A 26549-nucleotide genomic window follows, 5' to 3' on the forward strand; every position below is an offset into this window, starting at 1 on the left:
TTGTTTTTGTTTTTTTAAAAACCTTACCTTATAGGTCAGGTTTCTAAACTACTTATTTTCATTGCTCTCCTTTGGATTCTCTCTAATTCCACATTTTTCTTAATACACAACCTTGGAATCCTGTTGGACTTAGCCATTTGGAGTGGATTACTGTAACTCAGTCTACCTGAGAAACAGAAGGAAACTGCAGCTGGTCCAACACGCATCACCCCACTTCATAAATGGAACAGACCATTAAGAGCATTTAACGTCAGCACTCTGCAATCTGCACTCTCTCTTCATTCACCACCAGATCCAAACTGAGATACTGGTCCTCATCCTTAAAACACTGAAAGGACAGGATCTTTTCTCTCTGTGCTGCCGCCACTCCCTCAGTACCACCAGAGACACAAATGAGCCTTAGCAGACAACACATGGTAACACTAGCAGAAGACTGAAGCAGAGTCTTCTCAGCTGTGAATCGCCTGCTAGGCAACTCTCAGAGGAAAGCAAGAAGAGCTCAAGACTTCCCATATTCAAGGTACAATATAAGATTCACCTCCATGCAAAGCCATTTATCAAACAGAGCAGAAGAGAAGCATGGCAACATTTTTCTATGTCTGAGGATTTTTGTCTGTCTTTGGAACGAACTTGCTACTGTCTTGTGATAATAATTAGCTACGGTGCTTTAGAAATGCTTTTAGAGATAACATATCTGAGTGTAAAAACCTATAAATACATGCTGCACCCTCCCAATATTCATTTTATAAGCATCCATACAGCTCTCACAGACGAGAGCTCATTGGCACATTACTGACTTCTTTGGAATGCACAACACACACTTTACAAGGCCCAGTCTGTCACCCCATGCACTACCTGTGGACTTATTTGATGCTCTCCGTCGAATTTCTGTCACCATCAATCGTGACACTTGTGTAGTAAACTGTAGGAGGTCAGAGAATTTTTCTGTCATTGTACTTGGAGGAGCATTTCCAAACACCTAAAGACAAGAGAAAACAGATTTTGTAATGTGGTAATATCTGTTGCAGTTTTTCACTTGCAACCAAATCTCTTTTACCATTAGGAATTTAGCACACAATTGAACAGAAGTTTTTGAATTCAACACATTGTGTTAGATCAGGGTGTGACAAATCCATCTGTCCCAGTGAATAAGCAGATCAACTTTGTCAACTTACGCAGAATCTAAACGCCCATTTTTTTTTAAAAGTTAAGTTTTTACCCTTATGGTTGCAAAGTTAGCTTTCTAAATATGAGTGAAGCCAATGCAGGGTTGTCTTCCTGAGCCTGCTCCACTATCTTTAACACTGCTCAGAACTTTCACTCTGATACAGTTTTTTAACTTGCCAATGCTCTTTTCTGTTTCTCTTCTGCTATTCAGAACTCTAGGCAGCAATAAAACAGAAGTACTGAAACTCAAGTATCACATTAGCTTCATGATGCAGCACTTTGGGAAGAGACAGGCACTACGGTTATTCACGAGAAAGGAGGACCCAAAAAAATGGAAGCTAGCAAAGAAGGGGTAGACCTCTTCTCTTTCCAGCAGCAGGGAGGTTTGAGGGAGGACAAAAGTGAAGAGGATGCCTATTACTTGCAGCAGTTTATAAGCTCTGCAAAAGGAAAACTAGAAATGTCAAAGTCTTCCAGTTTTGATGCCTAAACTCAGACACTTATGGCCTCATTATTCAAAGTTGCTAAACACGTACACCTCCCACTGACACTAATGAGAACTTCAGGTACACTACACATCTGAAAATCAAGCCATTATCTCTATTTTCTAGGCATCTAAATAACCATGCTCTGATTTTCCCCTTGAATATAAGAGATGTACTGGGTGTTCAGTACTTTTGAAAATGAAGTTTTATTCAGATGCCCAAAACAAGGGCTATTTATCTGGCACTGGAGTTCTTTGAGATGGACTCTTCACATTTACGCTCTTGGGACAGGCACTGACCAGTGTAGCAGAACAGTGGAATCTTCTGTAAGTAGTGTCTGCTAGAGCACTCATGCACCCCTCTTATGCCTCCCCTTAATGTTCAAGTACGTTCTGAAGGTGAGGCTATAAAAAGGAAAAGCAGCAGCAGCAGCAGCAACTGCCACCTCAGTTCCTTATACCGCTACTGCAGAGCATAGATTAACTAAGAGTCCACGGGCAAGAAGAAGAAAAGAGGGGAGTGTGAATACGCAGAGTTCGCCTCAAAGAACTCCAGCTACAGGTAAGTAACCTTCATTTCTTCTTCTTCATAGATCCTCTGCATATATCCACTCTTGCAATAGTTAGTTCAGCAGTATAAGAAAAACAGATGGTGGGACACAGTGTCCTAATTAAATGAAGACTGGATAACTGCCCTACCAAACCGGGCATCAGACCTAACAGCTGTGTCTTCCACATGGCCACTTTACAAATCCCAATTTGAGGAACAGGTCTAAAACATGCTGTATAAGTAGCAACTGCTCTAGTAGCATGTGTTCCATGAAACATTTCTATAACTCTCTTCTGTACACGTCTGAACCATCTAGATCAGTGTTTCCCAAACTTGGGATGCCGCTTGTTCAGGGAAAGCCCCTGGCGCGCTGGACCGGTTTGTTTACCTGCCACGTCTGCAGGTTCGGCCGATCGCGGCTTCTACTGGCCGTGCTTTGCTGTGCCCAGCCAATGGGGGCTGCAGGAAGCGGCGCGCGTCGAGGGACATAGTGGCCACCGCTTCCCGCAGCCCCCGTTGGCCGGGCACAGCAAAGCACGGCCAGTAGAAGCCGCGATCGGCCGAACCTGCGGACACGGCAGGTAAACAAACAAGCCTGGCCCGCCAGGGGCTTTCCCTGAACAAGCCATGTCCCAAGTTCAGGAAACACTGATCTAGATAATAGCTGAGCAGCAACAGCGCTAACTCTGCAGTTAGTCATATTAAAAAACAAACAAACAAAAAAACAGCTTATATGAAGTCCTGTAAAGAATGACTCTGCTCAGCTCTTCTTGAGCTTTCACAAGCTACCTATGGGAAAACAAAAAACCCTCATCTTCTCAAGAAAGCTGCTATGACAGAAAGACATTTTGTAAAAACTCTGAGTGCAGTAGAAAGACTGAAGGGCCTGTACTGGAAATGTTCTTGACCCAAGGAAAATCTACAAGTATTTTCTGTGAGTATAGAAATAAGCATCCTTGAGATCTGGTTGGCCAATGACTCTAGATAGGTGAGTGAGGGTCTAGACGGACGATAATTGTCACAAGGGTCACCATCCTGAACTGGAACAGTTCAAATGTACTTGCTTAATTTTCACAGATCAAGTATTTGTCAGGAACCTCCATCCTTCTTTGTAACAAGGAAATAATGGTAATAGAAGACCTGATTACTAAGACTTTCTAGAACTTCCTCTATTGTTCCGTAAAGTAATAGAGAATGAATGTCTGCTCTTAAAACCCTCTCATGAGAAGACTCTCTGAAAAGGGAGGAGAGTGGGGTTGTTATGGAGGAAGGGTCTGAAACTGGATGGTGTAACCCTCTTTTATTATATCCAACACCCATCTGTCCATAAAGATCTTCTGCCAATTGCTGTGACAGTGGACAGACTGCTTCCAAAGGGTAGACAAGTGTCCTGTATTAGTTTGTGGCTCTCACTCTCTATGTCAAACAAGAGGTTTAAATAGTAAGTAAGGAACAAGAGGCAGACTTGCTCTTGGGTCTCATTATAGATTTGCCTGATGGTTTTCTATATTGAGGTTGCTGTGAAGGAAGCTGCTGCGATCACCATTATTGATACTGATATCTTCTTTGAGTGTAGTAAGATCATGATGAAAATGTCTTTGGTACCTAAACGCAGAAGTAGGAGTTCTTCTAAAAGGCTGTCCAAGTTCCATAGATCTTGCTGTTGATCTCACCTCTTTCATTTTCTCTAAAACTTTGTTTCAGAATGGAAAAGTCTGTCTCTCTAAAATGAAGGACGCTCAGTTTCTGATTTCACTTCAAAGGGAAGACAAAAACAACGTAACCACATGCATCTTCAAGGAGTTAGAGAAGAGACTACTAATCTTGAAGCCGTGTCCGAGACATCGAAGATGCTTGTCTAAGAGCATGTTTAACCCCATTTTGTCCCTCTTTAATAAGGACATTAGCTAACTTCTGATGCTCTTCAGGAAAATTCTTTATAAAAAGTGAAATTTTATCCCCAAGATGAAATTGGTACCTAGCCATGACCACTTGACAGTTAGCAATCCTCATACTCAAGGAAGTAAAAACAAAACAAAACCCCAGCTTCCTGCTCAAGTAATCAATTTTTTCCCCTTCTCTGTCATTAGGAGTGTGTTAGATCATATTAAGGAAGTTCTGTATTAAAAACACAAATGAGTTTGATTCCCCATAGTTTAAATTCCAGGGTATTATTAATTAAGAGGTCTCTTGGTTTTTGGTACTGTTTCTCTCCCTCTCTGTGTGAAACTTGCAAGCTGCTAATTGTGTTAGTACATCCTAAGACAGAGTCTTTTCTCAAAGCAATACTTTGTAACAACAGAAACAGCACACAGAGACTCCCCATCTTTTGTTCTATCTATATCGCTTTGTTAACAATTGTGATTTAAAATAGAGATAGAGGATGTATATGGATGGATGCTTGGTGCGGATAATAACTGAATGATCAGGGAGGTGCCAGCCTAAGAATCCAGTGTCCATCGGCCGAAGAAGGCGTGAAGTGGAAACAACCAGAGGACCCCTGGAAGGCAGACTGGAATCCACCCAACAGCCTCAAGGATGGGAGAACCAAAGAACAACATGGAGCCATCAGGAATGTGCCATCTGCTGATTGATTCAGCAACAGCACGATGAAGCAATTCCCATAGACTGGCATAGAAATAAATTCCTGTAAAAATGGACTCTAGAAACTGAGAACTTTGGGGTCTGATTCTGCAAACCAACTTCCAGGAGCGTCAGATGTGCATCTGACGAGGCCCTGCTCCCTCCTTGTGTCCAGGCCACCTGGGCAGTGGCTTGGCACGAGCAACTCTAAGGCTGATAATTATGATAACAACCTTGCAGAACCTGTGTGTGTGTGTATGAATGAATGTGTGAATACATATGTAATTGAATGGAATGTTATAGCTACAACTAACTGCTTACTATGATTCTTTCTGTATTCACAATAAATGTGGCATTTTGCCTTTTCCCCTTTAATGAGATCCTGCTGGTTTTTATTTTATTGGTAAAACAAGTGGAGGGTAAATACCCAGATCTTGCAGAGGCATCTGCAGTAAAAACAAGGAAGAAATTGCCAAGGATCCACGTGAAAACACAGGAAACCCTTATAAGGAAATTTGATATAATTTGTCTGCTTTTTTTGAAATGATGGGTTATTATATACTGATTTCACTGGTTGCCAGAGACCTTCCAAGATTAGTAAGGATACTTTGTTGGTAGAAAGAGTACAAAGAATATCAAAAGACTAGATGAGGTGCTTCTTCTAATGAAACAGATGGTAGATTTAAATTTTGTTACCATTCTGCTGACAAGCTGGCTCATGAAATTGAATAGTGTCTTCTAAGACCGATGAAGCTGATCCAATGCCCACCTTTTTCCTCTGTAGGGGAGTCACCTTCTAATTCCTGTTCATGCTGCTAAAGGTAAATCTCTTTCCTTTTCATAGAGTGTATTGTGGACAATGATAGGTGGGGGGGCTTGACAGACTGTGGGAGGAACAGCAGTCATGGGGTGAGGGGGAAGACACAACAGTAGACAGATTTAAGCTGTAGGTCAGCCTGGAGGTTTGCAGGCTCTTGAAGGCAAGGGAAAAACTAATAGAGTGATTAAAAAAAAATGAAGTGACATGGTCTGGTTGACCTACACGAACACATTTTGGCTGTGGCATTCTGGGTGGCGTGAAGAAGACTGATAATGGTTGTCAGTGATTCCACATACAGGAAATCACGGAGTTTTATTCATCAATACAGAGAAGATTCAGATTTTAGAGAGGTTGTAAATAAAAGGTGACAACATTTGGCAATAGCTTGTATTTCTACTGGGAGAGAGGATTCCAAAGACGACAGATTAAAAATATCTGAGAGAAAAAATGGATGATGATGTCACAAGAAAATGGTGAAATAAGGAAATAAGAAGGGCTTAAGAAAAAATAGGGAGCTCAGTAGAGCCCTGCACAGATACTAAACTTGTACCTGCACCCAATCTGCGATCTGAAAAAATGGTCCACAGATATCCATGAATTTGCAGGTCTCTAGAGATCAGTTATGGCTGGACTGAATTTACACAGCAGTACGCCCTAGAATATGACAAGCTGAAAACTCGGATACATGAGACCACTAAGTTTATGAGACAGAAGAAAAGGAATGTGTCTTCAGCACAGAAGTAACAAAATGTGGATGCAGATGAGGTCATCAAAGGAAAAAGTGAGGGGAACATAGGCAGAACTCAGACTTCTACAGAGACAAAAGGAAAAGAGCCATATCAAAGATAAGGCTGAAAGAGCAGTCAGAAGAATTAACGGAGAACCATGAAAGGAGAGGCCCATGAAAACAAAGGAAAAGAGATGTCCAAGAGAAGGAAGTGATCAACACTAATAAAGGCCAAGGAGGATAAGGATAAAATCAAGGACCAGACAGTTAGCCAGGGAGAACCATTTGAGATATTAGTAACAGAGGTTCTGGGGAGAGGAGAGGGCAGCAACCAAACTGAAATGGATTTTAAGAGCACGTTCCTTTCAAAGAGATTGGAGTCAGTGACTAGCGTAAAGGAGACATGATTACAGGGAGAGATGAGGAAACAGAGACAAGAAGCAGAAGGAGCTAATGATGGATCTTGTTAATTTTCTCCTTCAAGTCTGCAAGGTCCTGGGCAGAGACACTGAAGACAGCTTGCTGTCTGTGTCTACACACAATTATTGTAGCTGGTTTTAAAAGAAAGTAACAGTTAATTTAATCAGCAACAGAATTTCTAGATAAAACAGCATACCATCACAGTACTCAAATCGAGTTACTGTAGGGATCAGGAAGGAACTTTCTCCCTCACATGTTTACAACTAAGTGATTCATCATGTGTATAAGATATTATTTACTTTTTAAAATATCACCTACTGATGGATCACAGATTTATTAGTATTACAGTAGCACTTACAAGCTCCAACCAAGATCAAAGCTCCATTATGTTGGGTATTCTACACACACAGTCCATGCCCAAAAAGGGCTTATAACAAGATAAAAGGTGGGCTGTGAAATGGAGGCAAAGAGAGAACTCGGCCAAGGTCACATGGCATGTTCAGTGGCAGAGCTGGGAATAGAACCCGGGGAACTAGATTGGGACTCAGGAGACCTATCTACTTGATCATGCTACTTAATAGGTCAATTCAATATTACAAATCCTTTGCTCCTGAAAGAAGAGTGTGTTGTATGGCAGCAAACTGTGGTGCCAATGTGTGAACTGCCTAGAAAACTACATTAAAGATGTATTTTGACATTGGTTCGTCATTCTAAACAGCATGTAACCAGTTTAATCACACTGTACAAATGAAAACCTTTAACAAGCCAATTTTAGGTTATTTTATCTTTTTGAGTTTGATAAATAACTTTTCTTTTCAGGCTTGCTTACTGAAATGTTTGATCTTCAATTTGCTGATGCTTCCAATCCTCCCCAATAGTATATACAAGCATATACCTGCAAAAAAACCAAACAATTGCATTCCTAGATCTCTCTCTAGTGGATAGGTAGTACTATACTTCAGAAATACATGGTGCCCTCCAAAGTACCTGAAACAGTCCTCAAAAGAACTACTTATATTAAAGTAGCACAATAACTGAGTGACAAAAGACAAAAGGTTATAAAGAAAACCTCTCTGGGCTGGGGACTTGGGTTTTTCCAGCGTAATGTGGCTGGCATTGGCAACTGAAAGAAGTGTCAGCATCAAGTGAATCATTTCTGAGTCTGAATATAACCTGGGCTTTTGAACATGCAGACTCAAACTCTCATGTGAAAGCAAGATTTTCTAAATAGTTCTGGGACAATCTAGAAGCTAGTTTAGATCCCTACTTTAGAATGAAGAGTTAATAAAAGGGAACATAACCTCAGGCTGCTGTGCATCCTTAGAGATTTCCTAACATAACATTACTTTTAACATCAAAAAAGGAAAATGTTGGCAACACAAAAATTATAATTTCTGTTGTGTTTCCACTGTATATTCCCAATCCCGTCAATTCTAAAGGAAAACAATCTCCACCAAATTTAGATTATAAGTACTCTTAGGACTTATCTGCACAAGGAAATTAGTGTGGAGTGAGATAGGGTGTGAATTCATCTTTGCAGCGAGTTAGTGCAGAGTAGTTAGTGCACATGAGCTACTCCACGCTCTCCTCCACTGTAGATAAGACCTAGCCAGCACCAGAAAAGTCTCTCATCAGATCACCTGGCTTACCCTGTTAAACACTGGCAGCATCATGTAAAGTTTTTCTTCCTGTTCTTTCTGGGTCATGTGCCGAGGAGGATGACAAAGTTCTGTGAAGAGTCGGCGCAGGTGCATCAACCCTAGAGCATTATCCTGAGGGCTACACTCCTCCTGCCGTGGCCGGCCCATGATTCTCTTGACCATATTCATCTTTGCTGAGTTCTGGAAATCTCTTTCTATCCTGTTTAGAAAGGAAAATGAACTACTTGAGTTAAACTCATACAATAATGACAAAAATATTTTTCACATTTAAAAAAATAAATAAAGCAAGTTCAAAAATGCACCCTCCCAACTTAATCATAAATACTATATCTAGATTTTTTTTTAAAAGGCCTATATAATTTCATGTACTATAGCAACTGGTATTGTGTGTGCCAAGATGGGGAAAACTAGATTTTATGTTTCAGGCTTCAAGGTGATAGCATTTCAGTACTGCTGTTTGTAAAATACAAGCTCTTTTGAAATGAAGATGTTACAACTTTAAAATGCTACTGAACAGTCCAATACTTTACTCCTACAAGTATACAGTATGCCAAGTGTCGATTTTAATTTGAGATTTTGTTCTAGAAAATAAATGTCCACACCACATTACTAATGTGAATTCATTCATTACTATATGAAAATAATTCTAATGGAATGTATTATTAGTATTTCACTCCTTAAAAGATAACGATAAAAGATTTCAATCCAGAAAAAGAAAAAGCTGATATATTCTTCTGATAAACTGGACCTTAATATATTTTACATACTTAATGTACAGTCTAGTCAGACACTTTGAAAAATTGTACAGTTCTATTACATGTCAAGCCAGGCCTACTCAACATCCTGCCAAGCTGCAAGAGACCAAACATCAGGCATGGACCAAGACTGATGCTAGTAAATAATTTTGTACAATCACAGAATTCTAAAAATGTAGAACTGGAAGGGACCTGGAGAGGTTATCTAGTCCAACCCCCTGCGCTGAGGCAGGACCAAGAATACCCAGACCATCCCTGGGAGTAGTTTATCTAACCGGTTTGTAAAAATGTCCAGTGATAGGGATTTCATAACCTCCCACGGAAGCCTATTCCAGTGCTTAATTTTCCTTATAGTTAGAATGTTTTTCCCAACATCTAACCTAAATCTCCCTGATTAAGCCAATTACTTCTTGTCCTACCTTCAGTGGATATGGAGAACGGAAACTATAATATGAAATGAAATAATTCAGTGGACATGGAGCACTATAGATAATATAAAAAACATTTACAAAAACAAGGAGTCAAATTTAAAAAGTCAGCCTCTTCTTTCAAATCTACAAGTCAGCAGTTGTCAGACCATGCTGGAGAGTCTCATTGACCCGTTTAATGTGAAAAGACGTGATATGACAAAACCACAGAAAAGTCTATAAATTAATTGAGTTTATTAAAGCTTAAATCAGAGTGATTCATACATAGTATTATTCAAATTGAAATAGTGTTAGTCAAAGCCCCAAAGCTATTCCCAAACTCCTGAATATGACTTAATTATGTTACTGTCATTAGTACAGTAATGTGAAAACTCAGAAGACACCAAAATAGAGTAGTCTGCCTCACACTGAAAAGGGAAATTGGCCCAAATGTTCACAGTTTAACAGAAAAACTCATTTATTTCATTTTAATAAAACCATCAAAAATTCTTTGCTTTCAATTAAGTCAGAGAACACTTGGAACTCTGAACAAAGTAATAAATCAGTTTCAGGCTGTCAAGCCTGATGGATAACAGCAGAGGAAAACAGTGCTATGAGGAAGACAGATTTGGACGCAACCTTGGGCCTTTTGCATATTGACTTAGTGGATAGTAGTGCCTTTCACATCCTTTTTAAGCATACACCAAGAGAAAAGCCATCTAGACTGCCTTGTTAAACCTAGCCAAACAGTATGCTATGCAAAACAGGAAGACTTGCACCTTCCTATTTATTTCACCTGCTGATTAAAAAAAAAAATCTTGCTAATCAGAAGTCTTGATTAAGATTAGATACTGGAGTGAAGAAATATAAACAGCTATCAGAGTATGGAGGTTTGGTTAAAATGGAAACCATTTTAATAAGACTCTTTGAAGGAAAAGTTGTTTTACTGTTTTCCTCTTTGTCTTGTAAAGTATTTGTGAACTGGAAAGTGTTCAAAAAGGGACCTATGAAGTTTGGCTATTGTTTCAATATGTTTGTATCTTCATTTAGTACTTTGAAAAATATTTAACAACATGCCTCAAACGTTTTCAAATAAAAACTTTATCTTATCAATATAAAGAAGGCAATGTTCAAAGTTTAGCTTTGCTGATAAAATAACCATATTACTCTATATTCACTCTAAAGTCACTCTTCTTCCTAGAATGTGTCAGAAAAGGTAGGAAGACATTTAGATAGGTTTTTTTTAAATTTTCTTTTTTACAATGGCCTATACCCCAATCTCATAATTCACTTTAAAAAAACCAACACCCTAAGCTTTACAAAAAACAGAGATATTGCTTGATAAACTAATTCAGAAAACCTTCCCCCTCCCCATCCTAAAAGCTAAAATATTTCAAAAGGCGCAACTGCCTTTATTGTTGGCAATATTAGCAATTCTATTTTTAAATTTCATCTGACCTCAATATCTTCAAATCTTGACCAACAAATTATAAATACATCAACCCATACTATTAAGAGCTTAAGGAAATATGGTTAGAAGGAAAAAAATAGATCTACAAAACACAGACTCTACCAGAAGCCAGTCAACACGTACAGTGAGTTTTCGTTTTGTTTTGTTTTTTTTTAACTAGAATTACTAGTGATAATGTGGAACAGCCGCCAATATTGATACCACAGGCCACACAATTAACAGGAAATCAATTCTACTTTATAGGGAAATGTTTTCCATTCACTGAAAGAGGAAGGCTACAAATGACACTGATGAAGAATTTTTCCTAGGGGGACAAAAGAGGAAAAAAAGAAAAAGTGGCGTAAAATCCTCCCGTGTCCTGAGCAATAAGACCATAAGCATATGTTATTAAACTTTTAATAACCTCATACAGGCAACAGGGGAACTGCCTCATTAAAAATACCTGGTAATATATGTATACATTTTAATACTACCTTAGAGAATTAAAATTAAGATATATTTTCATCAATTATAGCATTAAGGTTTTGCCCTTCATTCAGCCCAAACAATAAAAAATAAACGAATAAACGAAGTGTAGATATTGTTACTTCCATTTATAGTCTGTTTCACTTTCTTACTCTCATGTACTAACACCAAACTTCTCTGTTGTAGGAGCCAATCCTATTGGCGTATCCTGAAATCAATATAAAGCCACTTTTGGTGAAGTGTTGAGCAATACACGGATGCTTTTTATCTTAGGTTTTACTACTGGTAGGTTAATACAATTGCCTTTTCAAAGCTACTCTAAAAAACCTCCTAAAACTAGGACCTAAAATTACCTGGCAGTGCCGAAACATTAGACAACACCAAAAAGCAGTACCTATTATTGACTCCACCACATCAGTGAAGCTGTAAATCAGGAGAATTTTTTTTAAAAATTAACTTTTTTAAACTGAATTTTACAAATGAATATGCTGTGTTTCTCCATGCTTTAAGTACATGCACAGCACACTTTATACCATGAAGACTGAAGAGCACATTTCTCATAACATAAATATCACTCTAAAGATGACAATAAGCAATTACAGACTTTCAGCTGTGGCAGCCATTAAAATTCTATAGATAAAAATGTTATTGAAAAACAAGTTGATTTGTGTTCAGACATCAAATAAAACCTTCACTTTAAAAAGGGAGGCTATTAAATTTAGCTTTTAAAACAGAATTTCAACCTTCTTTTCATATTAGCAGCAGCATTCTTTCCATAATATCTGCTGGCACACTACTTACTAATTCTTGGGCATTGATTGTATACACAAACCTTAATTTTATTTTATTTATATTTTTAAGACAAAGAAAAAGACTTTTTCCTCCTGCATTCTGGCAGGGCTCCCATTTTTCAGACAGACAGACAATATCTTATGCTTCTAGTCAGTAAAAGAAACCCACCAATTTCTACCCCAAACAGGAACTTGGAGTTAAAAATTGTAACAGTGCACACTTTTCTATAACAAATCTCTTGACATATAATAGAATATTTTAAAAGTTAGTGTCAGACATGTATAAACTTAATTACTTTTTTTTTTTAATGCATTGGCGACTTCCAACCACCACTTCTATGTATTTATTTTGCATTCCTAAAAAGGGTGATAAATCTCCACCTCCCTGCCACTGTTCCCTCTAAGCTGTTCGCATGCACACAGATCCTAAACACCACGCGCACAAAAAATGAAATACTACATTGGAGCCAGGCTGAAATATCATTTACGGGCGACTTTTGACATTCTTCGCCCGTCATCTATCAACACAGCCAGATTCTACTAGCTGGCAAGGGGGGGGGAAAGGGAAAGCTGGTTAAATTTCCTAAGTATTTAAAAATGACATTTATAAAACAAGATGGTGTAAAACTATTATCACCACAAATTGCAATTAAAGCTTTTTAAATGTATAAGCATTTTACTCGCTTGGGCGCATTTTCCTCATGGTGCACGAATTTGAACTCTGCTTAAAAAATTTGTACAGAAGAAATTTTTTGCACACACGGCCTGTCAAAAATTAGAGGGAACACTGCCCCCCACTTTTTTTTTGTGCTTTTGTGATGAAGATTTATTTTAAAAAAGGTACTTTTGTTGAGCAAAAAAATTCATATTTCTTGTATCAATGCTACACAGGTCCAAAGAAACTCCACTTAAATTTCTATCTTCAAATTTTAAGGCCTCAGTTTTCTTTCCAAGCAAATTGCACTTTAGATGATAAAAAAACCATACCTTTTTTTATTTGGCTGAGCCGAAGTATTTAAAAATGTTAATATTTATAGAAACACTACTAGTAATTGGCAAGAATTATGAAATATTTGTTATTAATGAAAAGATCTGGAATTATATATAGTTATAGACTTTAAGTATATACATTTAGCTCTTACCTTTTTCTTTGGTCTAAACATAATCACCAGGCTTTCTGGAAGCCCTTCAGTTTTTCAAAAGGCTGTAACTGCTTTACACAATACCATTCATTGTTATTAGTGAATCTGATATAGAAATCTCAGTGTTGGCACACCTTGAAATGATAAAACAGTAATACTTCTCATTTAAACAGGGCTCATCATCCATGTAGCTCAAAGTGCTTTTACAACTGGGGGCATATTTTCATAATCTTTCATTTGGCAAAACATGTTGGTTGCAAATTTTTAAGAGCCTGGGTCTAGCTTCCAAAATTGAACCATGTGGATGTTCAATTATGTACACAAGCAACCAAACTCATGTCCAAAAAAGTCAATTGATCAAACTGAGTAGATATCTAATCTGCACAGACTAAGAGTTACAAAGCATAAATTATGAAGCAGGGATTTTTTTCTGTTAGCATTTTAGTCCTGAATATTTTCACTTATCTATTTACAAATGGAGACAAGGACAAAAGCCTTGAACTTGATTCAGAATTCTAAGGGAAGCCAATGTGGGGAGCAGAGGAGAGGTTTAATGTGTTTGTGATTAAGGCCCTGTGTTGCAGAAGAAACATGCTGCAGACTTCTATATCAACTGGATTTTCCTGCTGCCTTGCCAGTCTCAAAACTTTACTACTCAGCAAAATTAGTTGCTCCTGAGCAAGATTTAGAAATCATCTGCTACAAACTGAGGAAACCAACTTTTATTTAGCCTAATTTCTCATCATGAGAGGTACTGGTTCAGCTCAAATTACCAGAGTTCGACTCCGGGGCAGGGTCAACATGCTAAGGAATGATACCTCCACTATGTGAATTTCATGCCACAGTACAGTTTTGATTGATCAGTTGGAATCCAACATCATGAACACTGAAACCTAACCGACCAATGAAAAAACAATACTGTAAAAATACCTAAGAATGACAGACACTCACAGATTTAGGGGACTAGAACAAGCAGGTAGCTGAGACAGCAGTAGCAGCAGGGAAAGAGATTCAAAAAGGATCCCACAAATGTCTCGTCTACCTTGTGAAGGGGCCATGTTCCTACCTTGGCTCCAACAGAGCTCAATTTAGCATCCAGACTCAGTCTAGAAGATACCATCAGAGATGCTTAGTTTTGCAGTTCTCAAACTGTGGATTTGCTTCTCCAGAGATAAACATGCTTGTTAACAGCAAAAATGTTTTTAAATAAATAAATATATAGAGGTGAGAAATAACAGACCTCAACCCTACTGTCGCTGTGTAAATTTGTGTACACAGAGTCAATCCCTTATCTCTCTAAAAGTGCAAAGTTTCAAAAAGTTAAATGCATAGAAGATTGTTGGGGGTGGAATAGATCTGGCCAAGGAGAAGAAGTCTAGAGATAAATGGGAGAAGGGAGGGACAGGCAGGAGAAACAAAAGTGAAACTGCTTCAGCAGCATATTCCAGAAGTCTAGAGGTCTTTCTGAGCGTAGCCTTCATTGATTTGAGATCTACCATACCATTCTCTCATGAGAAGGGAAACCTATAATGCCAGCAGGCTGTAAAAGAGACCCAGTTTGAGAATATTTTAACGAAGTTCCTCTACCTGTGGGTAGGACAGGCATGCATGCAAAATGCAAACAGAGCAACAAAGAAATGCAAGGCCTGGTTGCCTGAATGAAACATCATGAGAAGTCTTCCTTCTCAGGAGGAAGCTGTGTTGAAGATGATGACAGGAACATGTCTGAACATGCAGGATCTTCAGGTTGGTAAACTTTTTTATTTCATACTTCTTTCTTAAGGACTGCCTGTCTTCCTTCTGGACTATTCCTGAATTCTCACGTTTGAGCAAAAAATATAGTTGTTATTCTATGGTACTATCATTTTAGATGCAGTTATGATAAAACATAAATAGCTGAAATAGGCAGATCTTCCTTTTACAAATTTCAGCTTTAAAGTAGTACTGAGTGTCAGTGAATGCAATGAGTAACACTAAATGAGCCATATGGTTAGAATAATTAAATAACTGCATTGACTTATTTTGTTTATGAATATCCATCCTCAACATACAGGATTCTGAAGACTATCCACCTTCAAGATCATCATCATTTTCTATAGTTTCAGAGTTATCTGCCAATGATAATGTTTCAGTCACATCATGTATGCCACATAACCACACTATATTACCTGTAGCAAAAAGAAAAAGAAAATCTCCATCATCCAGAAACCACCATAGATAAATTTGTGATAAGGATCAGCAGGTTACAAAAAGAGGTAATTGATGAAGCAATTGCCCTGTTTGTTTATGCAACAAACTCTTCTATCAGTATGATTGAGAACCCACACTTCATTAACATGGTTCAGTCATTAAGACCAGGATACAGTCCACCCAAGAGAACAGATGTCGCAGGCAAATTGCGGGATTAAGTGTACGAAAGAAAAAATTGAGCAGTGTGCAAAAGGTCTGGAGGTTGAAATTGTTAACCTGAGTCTTGATGGGTGGAGCAATGTCCACAATGATCCTTTTGTATGTGCCTGTGTGACAACAGAAGAAAGGAAGACATTCCCTTACAGAAACAACTGATACATCTGGAAATGCACACACAGCAGAATACTTACAAGAAGTAGCAGTAAAAGCTATAACAAACTGTGGAAAAAATTTCAAATGTCTAGTAAGCACCTAAGTCACAGACAATGCTGCAAATGTATCCAAGATGAGAAGAAATTATTTAGAAGAGAGTCCCAAGCTAACAACATTTGGTTGCAGGGCTCATTTGATGCACCTCCTAGCCAAAGCCTTCAGTGTTCCAGAAATAAAGGCTAACGTTGAAACTGCAACATACTTCCGTAACAACCACTTTGCAGCAGCTGCTCTGAAAAAAAGTGGGAGGAACCAAGCTAACTCTCCCACAAAACGTGCTATGGAACTCAGTAGTGAACTGTTTTGAACACTATATCAAGAACTGGCCTAATCTGATGACAGTTTGTGAACAAAATTGTGAAAAAACAGATGACACTGTCACAGCCAAAGTTCTCATCATAGGCTTAAGAGAAACATTGAACGCAGCTGAGTACCCCGAAGCCTATTTCTGTAACCCTGAACAAAATGCAGGGAAATAGCTGTTTTATTGCTGACGCTGTTGAAATTTGGAAGGAACTGAGCGAGATCTTAAAAAGAGAAATATTCACTGACCGAGTTACATTACAAGCATTAAAAAAACGATAGGACAAGCACTATCTCCAGCTCATTTTCTTGCCAATGTTCTTAATACTCGCTGCCAGGGTCAAACCTTAACTGCTGAAGAAGAGCTGGCTATGACATGGACATCCAGCAATCATCCCTCCATAATGCCACTATAATGAACTTCAGAGCTAAGGGTGCTGATGATGTTTTAAAGAAAGTCACTTAAGCACTTGGATTCAGAGACTGCTGAAGTGATTATCTCACTTTTAACAGCAGTAGCTTCTTCTGCCAGTGTAGAAAGAATATTTTCTTCCTTTGGACTAATTCATTCCAAATTGACAAATCGTTTGGGACCTGAAAAAGCAGGAAAGCTTGTTTTTTCTTTTCCAGATTATGAACAAACAGGAAAATGAAGGTGAAGACGATTAAGTTAGCTGCAGAAGCCAATATTTTAAGTTTCTCGTGTTGACCTGGCTGACAGAGTCAATTTAATTTTTGTTTTGTTTTTTTTAAATTTCATTTAACTCTTTTAGTTAAAAACAATGACAAAAACAAACCTGATTTTAAAAAAAGTGAATGTTTAATTAAATTCAAAAATTCATATGCTTGTTTTGTTAAAATATTATATGTTTGCTGTTGAAGAAAAAAATCCAGAACACATAACGTCGTTTTAGTTAAATAAAACAATTTAAATATCTGTCTGTTGATATTCTTCTCCTAATACAGCATGGCAAGAAAATCCTCCAAATATTAACGATTAACCTGTTGAATTGGAGATAGTTCACTTCCCAATGACTTAATAAATATCTGCTTCAATTACCTTTGGTATTTGAAATATCTAAACAATCATTCATTTTCTGATATAGCTGTAAAACAAATCTGAAAAGTTTTCAAAATAAATCACTTAAAAATGTATAGTGTGTACCTTCTAAAAATGAAACTTACATCTATCTCGGAGTTGTGAAGAATATGTATTAAGGTTATAATAACCATCAAGAATGCACTGTTATGTAGAAATCCATGATTAAACTGAGTCTTCCTGACTAGTGATTTAAATCACTCAAAATTAAAAAAAAAAAATCACTCAAAATAATTAAGTCCAAAGTTGAGTGAAGAGTTATAAAGGGATCTCATTAAACTGAGTGACCACCTAACAAAATGGCAGGTGAATTTCAATGTTGGTAAATGCAAAGAAATGCACATTGGAAAACATAATCCCAACTATCCATACAAAAAAGTGCAGTCTAAATTAGCTTTTACCACTTAAAGAGATCTTGGAATCACTGTGGATATAAAGAACAAGAGTACTTGTGGCACCTTAGAGACTAACAAATTTATTAGACCATAAGCTTTCGTGGGCTACAGCCCATTTCATCGGATACACAGAATGGAACAGTAAGATATCTATCTATCTATCTCTGTGTGTATATATATATATATATATATATATATATATATATATATATATATATATACACACACACACACACACACACACACAGAGGAAGTTACCATACAAACTGTGAGAGGCTAATTAGTTAAGATGAGCTAAGATGAGACATTTCCAAGCGGGCTCTTTCCCTGTTATATATTTTAGACGTTTGGTGGTGGCAGCAATAAAGTCCAAGGGCAAAAGGTAAAATAGTTTGTACCTTGGGGAAGTTTTAACCTAAGATGGTAAAAATAAGCTTAGGGGGTTTTTCATGCAGGTCCCCACATCTGTATCCTAGAGTTCAGAGTGGGGAAGGAACCTTGACAACTATTAAGCAAGATGGTCAGGGATGCAACCCCATATTCTGAGTACCCCTAAACCTCAGAATGCCAGAAGCTGGGACTAGATGACCTGGGATGGATCACTTAATAATTACCTTGTTCTGTTCATGCTCTCTGAAACATCTGGCACCCTCCACTGTCAGAAGACAGGATACTTAGTGAGACAGACTAATTTGACCCAGTATTGCCATTCTTATGGACTACATGCATTCATTTTGTTTTTCCACATTTCTTCCTTCATATTTACTTACACTAAAATAAATTATGTATTCACCTTTCCTCTCCTACCACTGCACCCCTTTCCAACACAAAGGATAATTTTATGTTTGTAAACACTCGACGAGACTTGTAGTCCAGTGGTTCTCAACCCATGGCCCAACCAGCACACAACTGCGGCCCATGTCACATCCTCAGGGGCCATACAGGGGGTGTGTGTGTGTGTGTGTGTGTGTGTGTGTGTGTGTGTGTGTGTGTGTGTGTGTGTGTGTGTGTGTGTGTGTGTGTGTGTGTGTCCCATAGAACACAGAGCACTGCTATGCAGCCCAGAACAGTAAATAGACTGAGAACCACGAGATTAGTCATTCATTTAAAAATGGCTTTTACCCAACGTCAGGAAAGCATCATAAACTGTTTCCTCACTATTGAGGCCAAACAGCTTTTGTAATAAATCAGGACCAGAAAAGAATATTCAAATTATGACAGGAAGAGTGAAAGATGTGGGAAGCTTCATTTATGACTCCTAAGTAAGGCCATATATACTGACCATCTGCACATGGTTCAAGGAAAGTAACATGGTCCAACAATAAACCTACCTCAAATCTGCATAGCTGGAAAGTTTTAGACAGCTCTACGTGTGACATTTCATGCCAATTATTTAATGAGCTATTTTACACATCATAAATTTAACCTACAAAAACTTGTGTGTGGATTTAGCAGTCGTGAAAGGCATCAGCTTCACAGCACTGGTAAATATAGCCTTCTGTTCATCTACAGGGCTGCACTAGGTCAAGATTCCCAGAAACACGTCAATTACCTCACCCCTGATGTTTGGCTGGGATACTTCAGACTCTATGACTCAAACTGTTATTTCTAGTGAGTCTGCCAATAAGCAAAAAAACTAATTCTGTTGTACCAAAAAGTTGGTGCATAATTTCTGTCAAACAAATCTTTCTGGGGAAAGTACAAGAACACTGAATTCTCAGAGATGAAGAAAAATAGAATTTTGCATGATATCTGTAGCCTGATAACAAATTTAATTTTAAATTTTACATTTTAATCATTGAGTAAACACCATACGGAGTTCAAGTGTTACGGAACGGAGTTCATCATATAGGTAAGGACACTCCCCCACAGACAAGAGGCCCAGAGAGACAAATAATGAAGATAAAAATAGACACTGTTTTTGCTGTCAAAGTTTTTCTTGGAATCACCTTTTTTGTCATTATAAAACAATTAAACCAGAAAAAATTAGAAGTATTGATTTAAAGAGCAAAATCTTTGATTTCCAGTGCACCCAGTTTAGAACTGTAATTAGCACAATGTCAAACCATGTTACATCTGTTAAAGTAAGTTTACCAAATTAGTATTAATCTGCAACATCAATTTACTGACTACTATTGGGTTAATGGTCAGCATTCACAAGAAATCAGATGGTAAGACACTGCACAACAACTCCAAATTATCAGAAGAGTATTAAAATCCATCATTCAGACACACATTATAGCAAAGCAGAGGGACTGAAAGAAATGTCTGGTTTTAAATATATGCTCAAAGGCCTTGTTAGGAACATAATGCATTTGCACCTGAGCAAATTCTCTTTAAATAGAAGACTAAACTGAGGTCATTATTGCTTATACACTAATATACTAAAGTGAACGTTATGCTTTAAAAAGCATGTGAAAACAAAAATTTAACCTGTTAAATTAACAATTTATTCTAGTTATTGTTTTCATTACAAAGAAACCCAAATTATTTATGAAAAGGACAAAGGCCTGAAAATACCGACTTATTTTTGTTCATCTATGGAAGTGAACAGGTCACAAGACATAATACTGCAAGTGTTCTTTTGGATCTCAGTAAGTATTCAGGTTACTATGACCTCAAAACATTTCTTACACAAGCAGTGGAAGCTTTCACAATTACAAAAGTAGGATAGAAATATTTCCGTCTAACTTAGTAAACATTTGGCATTTGTTTTTGCATTCATAGAAAGCAAGCTTGAATCAGCTCATTTGCATTAAACAGGACAAACAGAAGGCTATCTTAGATTACAGTTTATTTTGCCAACCCAAACAGCATTGCACTGACTCTAAATCATTGGTACTCAACACGGGAAGAGCTGCTAACAATTCCTGGAAGACATTTCTCATTAGAAAAATCAAAGCAGGATAGGAAAACTCACTAGGACCAAAATGGATAAATAGTTTGGTTACCATACCGATAATGATAAAGCAGTAGAAAATAAAGCTTTCACAGGGAGTTTTTACATCAGCAGTATTCAGAGAAATAACAGGACTTAACCAGAAATTATTCTGCTAGCATGAAAAAACAAGACTTCTACTAAAGACTGGAATTTATGCTGTGGTCTACAAAAGTAAGCAATCAGAGGAAAAATATGTGAACTCTGAAGATGAGATAACATAACTCTTCACCGGTGTTGAGATAAAATTAACTGTGGTTTGCATCAAACTGTATGTACAATATCCAAAATATATTTTCTTTTCAGCTATTTTCAGTATGTCTGCTGAAAAAGCAAGCAGATCTTTAAACTGAGCACAGGATTACAGAACTCCATTTTCCTCCTTTTCTCCAACACGAACACTTTTCTTCAAAACCATTTTCTCCTATATATCTGAGCTTTTCCTAGGATAGCAACAGCAGTTTCAATACCTGCACGCCCCTACCAAGAAGTGCACACTCCTCAGTTTCAAATCATGTCTGCCATTGGTCAAAATTTATGTGGTAATATCCGAGGGAAAAGTCATACTAACTGCAATGAAAAGAACAAAAGATAAAAATTCTACTGCCATGTCTGGCCACAGTAATAAATTTCCACTTGCTACTACAATTCTGTAGCTTTTTCTATCAGAAAGAACAACGGGGATGGAAAATTCAAGATAAAAATGAAATTAAATCCCTGGGTATAAAGGAATTTTTAGATAGTGCCAAGCCACAACAAGACAACCGAGCCAACATGGTGAACCATGGTGGCTGGCTCAGAGGCTAAGCCCTTTTTAAGATGTTGCAAATTCAGATTCCCCCTAAATTTAATGAAAGATAATAATGCAGAGCAATTTAAAGATGGGAAAGTAGCTCAACTTACATTATAAAATACTAATCGTTTTCAGTCATCAGCTTGTTTAGCTATGCCAACTTTCCAAGGCATGTATACAACAAAAAGAAAAAATTGCCTAATATCACCACACCTCAGGGGCCTCGTAGCATTTTGAAGCATCTCTAAGTAGCTTGAAGAACCTTATCAATATATGCCATGGTATTTAATAGTGTGTCTTTAAACATCTTTTTTAGACAGGCTGGAGCCCAGAATGTTTACAATAATCCACAGCCCATTAAACTTCTAGGGAATGAATAAATTGCTCACGGGGTTTATTCCTTCTTGCTTCAAATTCCTAAAATACAACTATTGCAAGCCACCATTGTTCACCATCTTGGCTCAGGTGCATTGGCTTGGCACAATCTACAAATGGGTAAATTAAATTAAAAATTAAATTAAATTGTAAATTTAAAAAAAAAAAAATCACACAATAGAGGATTGCCCAAAGATTTAAATATATCTACCTCGAACCCAATGTGACAAACAGCAGCAGCCTGGAAAAGTTTAAGGGATCCCTGCCTATCATGTGGCTAGGTCGATTATATAAGGAAAAGGAAGCTAGGTGCAGAGGGGAAGGGAATGTTCTCTTCACCACCCTGGCTGGTAGAAGCAAAGGGAAGAGGGGAAGCCTCTGGGGCCTATAGCCAACATTCCTGGACTTCATATTGTGTTTTTATGTCTTTTGCTTTCAAATAATAAATTGTGCCCTGAAGCAAGGGTCTTTAAAAGACTTGGATGTCCCTACCTGAGCTGTAGAACAGCCCACCAGCATATACTCAACCCACTTCCTAACAGCCTTAGGAAAGAGAAAAAAAGTTAATGGGTGTTGAGCAATGCAACAAGAACCTCTTCCCTCTACAGAGCAGAAAGATTACTACTAATCCAGCCCAGGGTTCCAGCGACCAGAAATTGTCACCATCAGACAGCTGTCTGGTGGCCTACTTACTTGTATTACTGTAGTGTTGAGGAGGACAGGCACAGACTAGGATCACATTGTGCGAGTCACTACATAAACAGAGTAAAAAGTCCCTGCTCCAAGGAGCGTACAATCAAAGCACAGAAGACCAGAGACAACAGGTGGATACAAACAGATGGGGATGCACAGGACACATTGAGACAACATTGGTCAGTATGAGAAGCAGGGGTGTTGGAAGACCAGCTGCTCCAAAAGTTTTTTTGCAGGCATCACAGAAAAGGAGAGTTCTAAGGAGCCATTGAAGGAGTGCAATGACATAGTTTACTGAGAGGCAGCATGGAAGAAAGCATGAAGGGACTTGTTTAACAAGTGGGTGAGGGAAGTTAGCCTCATTGGCCAATTGGAGACAGGTGTCGACACTTCAACAGCATGAGAGATTGGCCTAGTGAAATGAACTGGTGGTTTCAGTCCTCTTCATAACAGGCAGGATCCACATCACAAAAATTACCACTACTAAAAGCATTAATTGATATTCTTATTGGCAATCTCAGAGACACCAAGAACTGAACATCTCTTTATCACCATGCCCCACCTAGATTAGGATTAAAGAACATTTTCACAGAGCACTGCTGGAAATCTTGTGTTCATGCAACTAATCTGCCGTTCTAAGGAAAAAAATAATAATTTGTACCACTTAGCTTTCTAACAGTTTTCAAGTGTTTTACAGATAAAGAATTTTAGCCTTAGACATACTTCTGTGAGGTAGGTGCTATGATCTCCAATACCAAATGGATGAACTACCATACCGAGAGATTACGTTTTTTATATATTACACAGAACGTTTGGGCCAAAACTGAAACTAGACCACAGGTCTTCTGATTCAGAATTCTGGACCTTAGCCACAAGATTTCAGTCCATAAGACTGTCAGTTTCAGAGACAAATGAGAACATTTTTGATTAAGTAGATGTACAGCTTTTATATTGATATTGATTGCCTATAGAAAAGTATTCCTTAATGAAGAGTACAATGGCCATTGAGAGCAACTTGACACTCCATCCCTTAATCATTGATTCCTTCTTAATGCAAAATATTCAAAACACATTAAAATTGAAGATTTTCATACTGAAAATAGCATTGCCTTCCCCCAAACATCATATGGTTAATCAGGAAACCATTTAACTCACTTTTTATTTTTAATAATTTAGTTTGTTACATGGGCTATTTACCACAGCTACCAATTTTTACAACTGGGTTAGTTGTCTAATTGCCCATTTTTTTCTCCTGTTTAACAATGAAGTGAAGTCAAAATGGAAATTATGTTCCATAGCAGAGGATTGTGATATCCAACAAAAGTTTATAGGGCTCACTGCAGGATGTAACAGAAGAAATTTGTGAAGGAGATCGAAGAAAACTGATTCACAGAAAACTGAAGTCTGTAGCATCAAGAGGCAGGCACAGGAAATGACTATTCAAAAATACGTATCTATACATAAGTGTTCACTTTTCAGCTGTGCTTCTCTTTAAGGCACTGAGGCACATTTTAGTTCCCGAGTTATAGTTATTAGGAAACTGAATTGTTCTTGCTGTAGTTTAGAGCTAATCCATGTGAAAAACTGAAGCTATTAATTCCCTTGGATTGTGACCATCAGTGCAAAAATCTAGTTTACTTATAAACTCCCCCCATGTTTCTAAAAACATGCATAAAAAGATAAGCGGTAATATATTTCATCTCAATTTGTTGTTCTGCATTTCTGCATAATAGCCAAGACAGCTCCAAAACATGTACCTAACCACCAGAAAATAATATATGTTTATGAAAGCCATTCATGTACTAAATATTAAATGTCAAGTTCCAGGAAAATACCATGCAAAGAAAAACGGAATAATCTATATTTATGTCTTATCCTACCTAGGATTTTTCAAATTCTCTGCAAGCATCTTACATTTCAAATCCTCTCTTTATAAGACATTAATAACAGTAGACTATTTCCTCTGCAAAAGCATTACATAGATATTTTGTGCCTACAAGCCACTGCCAGCCCATCATTAAGTAAACATCCTTCTGGCAAGTCAGGCGAATTCAGAGCTTTGCACTGTGATCCCCAGGAGCCTGTTGTACCAGCACACAGGCTGGTTTGATTAGAGAGGCATAGCAGATCTATCTATCACTAGAGCATGATTCATTAGCCACATGACAAGAAAGGAGGAGGAACCATCTGTGCTACAAGCAAGGGGTTTCTTTTTCTGCTTTCGTAACATCCAAGCCATACTGTTTAGTAGTGGTTTCTTTAAAAAAATAATAATAAAAAAAATCGAAGCAGGAGTAGGATGACAGAAAAATTAAGCAACTATAATAGTACAAAAAGACATTACAACTATTAACTGCAATTAAGATTTACAAGGTATGGCGTACAAATAAAGTTTAAGACCTTTCCCCAACCCCCTAAAAACCAGAAATCCTTCCAAAGGAGAAGTTGGATTTTTTTTTTTTTTTAGAAAATTACTCTGAGAAGTACACAAAAAGGCAACCAATCCGTGTAGGTGTTCCAAATTCGGTTTTTGATGTAGCCAAGGAAAGGATTTATTCATCTTAAATTTGCACTATGAATTTAATGTACAAAATAGCTGGCTAAGGTCAACTTGTGTACACACTGCAAGAGAAGACCTCAAGTAAGTGTTTAGATTTCCCCAAAAGGTTACTTCTCAATAATCATATTTACTGAAGTGCATTGTTTCCACAATGACAATTTCTCCTATCCTATTTCTCTTGTTAGTATTTGTTCAAGGGATAGAAAAGAAATTAAGAGGACTTGGGGCTGAGATTGCCTTTATAAACTTGGACACAAACTTTCCATTCCATGAAAAGGTGTCCAAACTACCCCAATGGCCACTGCTTTTCAGGTGGTCTTAACCCAGCAGGCACCATGGTTAAAATCCTGGCTCTACCAAATTCAATGGCAGACTTCCATTGACTTCAGCAGGCCTTGAATCCAACTTATGGGCACATTCATACACACAGTGAAGATCTGCATAAGAAATTCTCACACACACACACACACTCCACAGGATTTTGCTAGAAAAAAGATTTGCTATTATGAATTTCCAGGTTAGCAAAGCCTTTTCCTGAAAATATAACCCTAAACTATTCAGCTTCTCACTTGTACAACAGTGTACAATATTTTAAAAATAATGGTATATCACATATGTTAATTACACTGCAAATGTAGAAATGCATCCTGGAATGACTACATTATGGAGCTTGTTACTGCATTAATACTTGAAAAAATGATTTCCGAGTGTTTAAAAAAAAACAAACCATCCAGCAGCGAGTCCAGCCACATTTGGATGCAAAGGTCCTCAGGATAGCACCTGGGAAATGGATTTCTCTCAAGTAAGAAAATACTTCATTAGCTGTTTAATTACTTGGTTTTATTCTTGTGTCTTATATTATGTTCCCCTCAGATTTTGCAATTAAGTATTCTTGTGAGAACGCACCTTTGAAAAAGCAGTTTTATTATTTATAATTTAACCTTTGCTCATTAAAATATTGTATGTGTGATGAAACAAAGGAGCAAGTTAAAAAAAAACAAAGTTGCTAGACCAGAACAGTGAAATCTGAACATGAATAAATGATTTTACCTTTAAATGTCCCACACTAGGACTCCAGAGTGGTGTTAATGCAGCAACCAAGTTTGAGACAAGATTATTCTTAAACCCATCTCTCTACACTCCCTTCTCCAGTTTTCTTTCCAGAAAGTTTTGTGTGATTTGTAGGTACTTCCTACATAACATAACTATCCTGAGATAGAGAAACTATGGGAAGGAAGGTCCACAGACTTTTGTTTACTTTATCCTGTGATACCAGTGTAACAAAGCTGAAGTGGTACGGCCATGTAACATCCTCCAAGGGACGAGAA

The 26549-nt window shown here is 37.7% G+C and overlaps 1 protein-coding gene across 9 annotated transcripts in view; it reads right to left on the bottom strand.

The window, feature by feature from the left end:
• The window catches only part of WDFY3 (WD repeat and FYVE domain containing 3), a 296640-nt gene that overhangs the window by 184351 nt on the left and 85740 nt on the right, over window positions 1-26549 (bottom strand). For all 9 annotated transcript variants that reach the window (XM_043545050.1, XM_043545054.1, XM_043545049.1 and 6 more), the window contains 2 exons: window positions 8401-8611; window positions 856-979 (listed from right to left, as the gene is read on the bottom strand). In XM_043545050.1, coding sequence (XP_043400985.1) covers window positions 856-979; window positions 8401-8580 — 304 coding nt within the window. In that variant the 5' untranslated portion in view covers window positions 8581-8611. The remainder of the gene's footprint in view (window positions 1-855; window positions 980-8400; window positions 8612-26549) is intronic.

This window comes from Chelonia mydas, chromosome 4 (assembly GCF_015237465.2).
Source record: "Chelonia mydas isolate rCheMyd1 chromosome 4, rCheMyd1.pri.v2, whole genome shotgun sequence".
Taxonomy (NCBI): Eukaryota; Metazoa; Chordata; order Testudines; family Cheloniidae; genus Chelonia; species Chelonia mydas.